We start from the raw sequence: 7,082 nt of genomic DNA on the forward strand, positions 1-7,082 counted from the left end.
GTCTGCTCCAGCTGCAAGAGCAGCCCAGCCAAGCTGCTGTTTCTGGATGGGAGGGAAAGTACAGGGAGGGAGGTCCCTTCTGGGGTTCTCAGTCCCAGTGGAGTAGGGTGGGGGGGGGCAGGTGGATTGGAGCCCTTCACCTTGGGGGGCTCCAATCTATCCAGCCCCGCACTCCAGCAGGACACCAAAAACTCCAAAAGGGACCTCCAGCCCCTGCCTTCTCCCACCTTGCATCCAGAAATAGCAATGGTGCTACAAGTGTGGGTGGAGCCAGGGAAAGAGACACAGGGGAAGAAGAGGCACAGGGGAAGATGCAAATTGGAGATGATCTTCCACCTTTCCAATCCAACAACTAATGCCTATTGGGTCAAGAGGGTTAGTCTATGAATTGCCATGAGCTAGACCCAGGAGCTGCACTTCTGTATGCACCCAAGATGGCCAAAACTGGTTTAAGATAAACCTTAAACCTGGTTTAAGACAAACTTTAGTCTGAAATTGGTTTAATCGAGCTTCTGTCCCAGATCCCCTCCAGATTCAAATTAACTCAGTCTCCCAGCATCCCAGGATGCTCTGCACTTCCCCCACAAACCCTGTCTCACAGGGTGGGTAGGCTAGTGTTGGCCCAAGCTGTGTGCTCTAGCTGAGCAAGGAGGTGTGCTCTAGTGCAGTGGTTCTCAACCTTTTTTGAATTAGGATGCATTTGTAAACATTAATGGCCAGTCCCAACCCAGTGCCCCTCACTCCCAACCTGCTAACCCCAGGCCTCAGCCCCACAATGTGTGGGGCGGTGGGGGGGGGGAGCGGAAGGGGTGCAAGAAGTCCCTTGCAGGCTGGAATGCGTCCAACATTTTTCTCCTTTAAAGGAGAATCATTTTTAAAAGTTTGTTCATAACCCTTTCACATATTCTTGTCACCCACTTTTGGGTCATAACCCACAGGTTGAGAAACACTGATCAAGTGTCCTCCAGCTTCTGGTCTGAGCTATTGCAGGCATGTGGCTGTGTTTCTAGAATCAAAACTGAATGTCTGTTCATTTGCTTATCAGTTCTACCTATGTAGCTTAGACCAACCTATGAAGACTGAATTGATTCAGCCTCAGGCTTTTTGACTGTTTGTACTTAGCCTAAATCAACAAACACACTTCTTAGTGATGGGTATTTCCATGTCAAATTTCAAAACTTCAACGTCCAGCTATTTGGACTATCAATTAAAAATATATATATTAAAAGGTTTACAATGTTTTTTCTTATTATGGAAAAAAGCATATTACTTTGTCTCTTTATTGTTAAGTAGAGCTAAATTTTTTTTGTTCAAACTAATGACAAATTTACCTTAGGCCACAGATAGAAATTAACATTTTTTGTCCCAAAAAGAATCTTTCAGAAACCAAGCAACTGATAAATATAGTAGCCCCATAAAAAAAATAGTAGTCCCATAAATACTTCAGTTGCAGAAACATAGGAATAGGAAGTAATATTACTGGGTGTAATAAGTTTTATATTCAATTAATTAAAATTGCAAAATGATCAATAATTCTATCAATTATATTTCAACCATCACAACCCACTTTTAAAAAAATAGATATGTTGAAAACAATTAAAAACAGTACCTCAAATACTAATGGTCCTGAATTATAGGTCTCGGTTCCATTTAAATTCTTTCTTGGCTTTATGTTGGTGACCAGAAGAGTGAGTGGAATGAGACCAAGAGAATATATGCCCAAGTTCATAAGATGTGCACGAAACCCATATGCCATCCTGGAAAATGAAAAAAAATGTTATAAAATATGGAAATACAATTTTAGTAGGAGAGTAGGGATTGCCTGGGTTAGGGGGCAGTGAGCCAGCTAGTGGGGCCAGTGAGCCAGCCCTCTCAGCTCCAGGTAGGGAGCACAGAGGCAGGGCCAGCCCTGCTCTCTAGAGCAGACAGCACAGTCCTGCCCAGGTATGCAAAATGCTGGGATGCTAGGAGACATTGATTTAACTTGAGCCAGGGTCTGCGACAGAAATTTCATAAACCAGTTTGACCTAAATCAGTTAGATTTGATACCACATTAAACTAGGTTTGTCTTCAACCAGTTTCAGCCATTTTCAAACTGTTTTATGTGCACTGAACTTCTATTCCATTACAGGGTTAAACAAGTTTCAGATCACTGAAACCAGTTTACGTGCAACTTCTGTCCCTAGCCTTACAGACAAGGCCATGGAGTTCACAGTGCATAAAGGCTTATTAGCCCTCTTTAATGAACCAATTTTCATTTCCTTTGAAGTTTCTGAAGTCAACCTACATTTTTTGTAATAGGTTTTAGTTTAAGTGCTAATGAAGATTGTGGTAGGTTTCATTTTGCAAGTGCTAACATTAAAACAACTCTTTATATCCTGATGTTTGATATATTTTAAATCCTCTTATCAGTATGACTGGATGGAAGTGACATTGACTAAAATTCCAAATTTAAGGAGCCCTGTCTCTGCCACAAATCTTATCCATAAGTTGTATACAAAATGGTTCTTTTTAGTATTGCCTTTCTTTCTGTATTCTATTTTATTGAAAACCTGATTCTATAAGAACTTCAAAATAACAACTCCACCTAAATTATACAAGCAAACACTAAGGTCCAATTAACAATACATACCACTTCATGAGCAAATATTCTTTACATACAGGATGACTAAGAAGCTCCATACAGTTATGGCGTACCATGGCCTATAACATATGAAACAAGCGTGTCAAATGTATGGTACATCTCCTTCAGCTGAGTGAGCCACTTACAAACCAATAGTATAGACCAGGGCTGTGAAACTTCTGGGTAGCACCTCCCCCCAACAACTTTGTGTGCATAATGCAGGCTGCATATACTCCTCTCTGCCCCACCTCCCACTGCAGTATCCAACCCCCAGGAGCAGAGCAGGAAGCAGAAGCTGGAAGAGAGTGGGGGAGCCATGAGCCCCCAGCCACCATAGCAGTAGGAGCACTGGGAGGAGTGGTGGCTAGGCAAGAGCCCATAGGCTAACCCCTCACAGGATGACAGCCCTGGCTTAGACTATTTACTTCAGTACTTGATAAAAATTCTAGCCTACTGCAAAATAAAATACATTGGAGAAAGCTCAAAACTCTTATGGGTTTTGTTTGTTTGGTTTGTTTTATTCATTCCGGAAAATCAAAATTACTACTCTGTATAAATGTTGTCATTAGACATTCAACCTTCTCTTGTCTCTGTCAAATTTAAATGTAAAAATCTTAAAATTACTCAAAAAACACAATTTTAACTTCAAAAGACAGCATATATTGGCATAAAATAAGTATGATAATTATATTATGTTGCAAGAGCAAACACTGATGAATGTAATACATTGTATGGAGAACAGATGAGGATTCATTTATTCCAGTCGCTATCTAATTATTCAACTGTATGATCTGTCCAATTGCCAATTATTAGCTTACTTTATTTAAAAAAAGCCAGGTCATAAGTAGGTAATAAGCTTAATAACCTAATTTTATCATTACTGAACTGAGAAGAACAGAATATTGTTTAAGGCTAATGTTGTATAAGAATGCTGACATTTGTGTTAAATGTTTTTATTATTACATATGTGCTCACACCTTCTTTTATTCATAATAATAACTTGTGTCCTTGCTATACCATCTCTGAAAATATTTAGAAATGCTCTTTGCAATCCAGGATGTGTTCACAAATTATAAAGGACTGGTTTGCTTAGATATGCTATCCATACATTTAATTTGTTTCTCCCTCTTGAATTTTCCATAACTCATAAATAAGGTATATAAACAACTCAGATGTATAAATAAGCTCAAAATTTCTATCCAAACAGCCAAGTCTATATTGTATTAGGTAAATTATTAGAACTTTGGCTAATAAATTAATGACCAAGTTTCAACCCAACATGCTTCAAACTTGCTGAACTGGAAATAAAGTATTTACTACGAAACAACTTCCAACAATATTAATATACAATACTTTAATTATTAAATGGAAGAACCTACATTTAGAATGGCAAGTGGTTCATATTCAATTTCTTCATCTCCCTTTGGTTTCTTTAGAGTTAGAGGACACTGAAGATACCTGAAGTTATATTCAATCTGTACAGAAAACACATACAAGAGTGTTTGTTTATGACTACACTGATATACTAATATTGATTTATTACTTTCAATTAAAAGAAGAAATCTCAAGAGAAAAATGACTACTATAGCAGAATAACTTGTGTGTTTGTGCAAATGGACACATGGTAATACTCAGATAATCCACCAAAATTAAGCATTTGACATGACCATCTATGATTATTGGTTTTAATTTATTTTAGCGCTGATTATAAAAGTTAAGGAGTTATATATTTTTGGCACTATAGTAAGAAAAAAAGCACAATAAAGCAGTCGTTTTCGAAATCATCCTTGACTGCTTTTGACACAATTGTGAATCTTTATGATAATTTTAATCTAATTCAAAATTAGTGCAATTGGAGGGATATGTTATGACCTGAAGTATATTATGATTCCCTAACCAACGTACATTGGTTATGTACATTGCTGTAAATTACTGTGGAAGCAACAGCAAACAGGCAGGTATCTGGGGTAGTTATCTCAGTAGGCACTAGTATAGTGATTCTCAATCTTTTTAGCTTCAAGGCACCCCTCTATAACTTTTCTGAATTTTGCAACACCCCAGTTAAGAATCACTGAGCTAGAATTTAAATTCAGACAAGATATGGACGGGCTCCTGAGGCTAAAAAAGTTGAGAATCACTGCTCTAGCTTGACAAGATTCATAGGTTCATAAATGTTAGGGGTAGAAGGGACCTCAGTAGGTTATCAAGTCTGACCCTTTGCCTTGGGCAAGAAAGGGTAGCATAAACAGGACCTAACCCTGCTCTTTTCACTAATCCACCCCCTCCCTATCCCCCAACTTGTACTTGGGTGGTCATAGGCGGTCCCTCCATGGAGTCTGCTCCTGTGAGCACTCACATGCAGGTAACTGCTACCAAAATACCCTCCTCCAACAGGCCCTGGGAGTGTGGGAGGAGCAGAGGGAATGAGCCACTCTGCAAAGTGTGACTCTAGCCCCATGTCCATCCACCTCCCTGCCCATCCACAGCCTAATGAGCTACTGGGAATGCTGGGGCAGCCCAATACCGACTTCTAGAAAGCATAAGAGGGCAGGGATGGCAGCAGTGGTGGCAGTTCTTAGAGGAATACCTATAGGTGCCTCTCAAGTGGGGCAAGGTGCCAGATGAAGCGAGATTATTTGCCTCCTTACCCAGGGACTCAGCAGCATGGCACTCATAAAGGGATCTGGTGGCACCCCAAGGTGCTGTAGATCCCAACTGCAAATCACTGTCATATTACAATACCTTGCAACTGAGTCAGGCTACAGCCTTGAACCTTGGGTCTTGGCCTACAAAGACAGGCAGTAATTTAAGCCTGCACCCTGTGAATATCCAGCCAGGCTGCTCAAAGCCAGTGTGAAGTCTCTAGTAGGGCCTAATCCTCTGCCCACTCCTTGTCCCCAAAGTGGCTGTCTGGAGTCAGTTGACCCTCCACTTCCCACATATAAATCTCTGATTTGGAACAGGAAGTGTCTGGGTAATTGACCCAAGATCGCTTTAGTGCTCCCTTTGGCTTGCTCCTTAGCTTATCTTTGTTTCTGATCTCTTGAGTTCTTGATTCAGTCTGTCCCTGGATTTCGCTCCTGGATTGACTGCCTGCCTGGCTTTCTAACCCAGGTTGATTTCCCAGTCCACTTATCTATCCAAGCCCTAGTCCCTTGATCCTCAGGTAGCCCCAGGCCTGGCCACCCACATCCTGGCATGACAGTAACACTTATCTTGAGCTAACAGCTTCTCAAGATTAAGCTGTAATTCACACCAGTGTAGTTTTACCACTGATTTTCTTAGGATAATTATACATTGGATTCTAGTAAATTACACCAGCATGGGACCATTTGTCCTGTATTGTGTTCAGCATCTTCAATTACCTAGAAATGGGAGTGCACAGGGAAATTTCTGAGTTTGCAAATGGTACTAAACTATTCCAGGTAGTTGAATCCCAAGCGGACAGAGAAGAGCATTAGAAAAATCTCACAAAACTAAGTGAGTAGGCAAAAAAAAGACAGACAGATGAGGTTCACTGTCAACAAGTGCAAGGTAGTGAACAAGAGGAAAAATAACCTCAACGTCACATATGCAATGCTGTGGTTTAAACTAGCTGTTACAACTCAGGAAAGATACTTTAGGGCACTTATGCACTTACTTTTTTGTCCCATAACACATGTAGTATGAATTTTTGCATATTAGTTATTATGCTTAAATGATAATAGTATTGAATTGATAAACCTCTGTGATTTTATAAACAACTGAAACTCCATGTTGTGCTTGCTTGACATGAGTAGATAAACTTCTTATGCCCTGTGTACGTGAGTGTCTGTGTGAGAAGGTAAATGGTGAAAGAACGGTAACTATTTGCATGAAAACAGAAGATTTAACTGACTGTGTAAGCAACAAGGCACTGATGTACAAGTTACCAGACAGTAAACTAATTAAGCTAATTAATGGATAGCTGAACAACTCATCTGTAATCATGTGCAAAGAAGGAATTTTGCATATCCTGCCATTTGAACTACACAGTGCTTCAAGAAGGTAATGCTTCAAGGCAAAGATCAAGATTAAGATACCAACAGAGATACCAACTTTAATTAGAGGTTGTTTCTTCTTGTCATCTCAACTTGAGTAAAGACTGAGCATGGAAAAACCCCAATGCTGAACAAAGACTTGAAAACCCTATAAAACTGAGATGCAGACAAGCCGAGATGGGAAGTCAACTCTTTGCAACCTCATGGAGTACAGACATACATGTCTGTTCTTCCCCAGCTCCTATCAATATCAATAAGTCTGGACCCAGCCATCCAGTGCTAATATTGTAACATCTGCTGGTAAGTATAACATCTTACTGGAGTGGTTTCGTCTGTATGTCTGTTTGTATAGTTTCATAGTTTCTAGGGTCAGAAGGGACTTAAGTAGATCATCTAGTTCAACCCCCTGCTGTGGCAGGAAAGAGTACTGGGGTCAAACG

At 40.1% G+C, this 7,082-nt stretch overlaps 1 protein-coding gene across 1 annotated transcript in view; it reads right to left on the reverse strand.

Annotated features, from left to right (window-relative positions):
- Positions 1-7,082, reverse strand: part of TRPA1 (transient receptor potential cation channel subfamily A member 1) — a 100,159-nt gene that overhangs the window by 22,139 nt on the left and 70,938 nt on the right. Inside the window, exons 17-19 of the mRNA XM_019519133.1 lie at positions 4,003-4,098; positions 2,633-2,703; positions 1,610-1,757 (exon numbers count right to left, since the gene is read on the reverse strand). Coding sequence (XP_019374678.1) covers positions 1,610-1,757; positions 2,633-2,703; positions 4,003-4,098 — 315 coding nt within the window. The remainder of the gene's footprint in view (positions 1-1,609; positions 1,758-2,632; positions 2,704-4,002; positions 4,099-7,082) is intronic.

The sequence above is a fragment of the Gavialis gangeticus genome, unplaced genomic scaffold (genome assembly GCF_001723915.1).
Source record: "Gavialis gangeticus isolate Ggan-Ray unplaced genomic scaffold, GavGan_comp1, whole genome shotgun sequence".
Lineage (NCBI taxonomy): Eukaryota > Metazoa > Chordata > Crocodylia > Gavialidae > Gavialis > Gavialis gangeticus.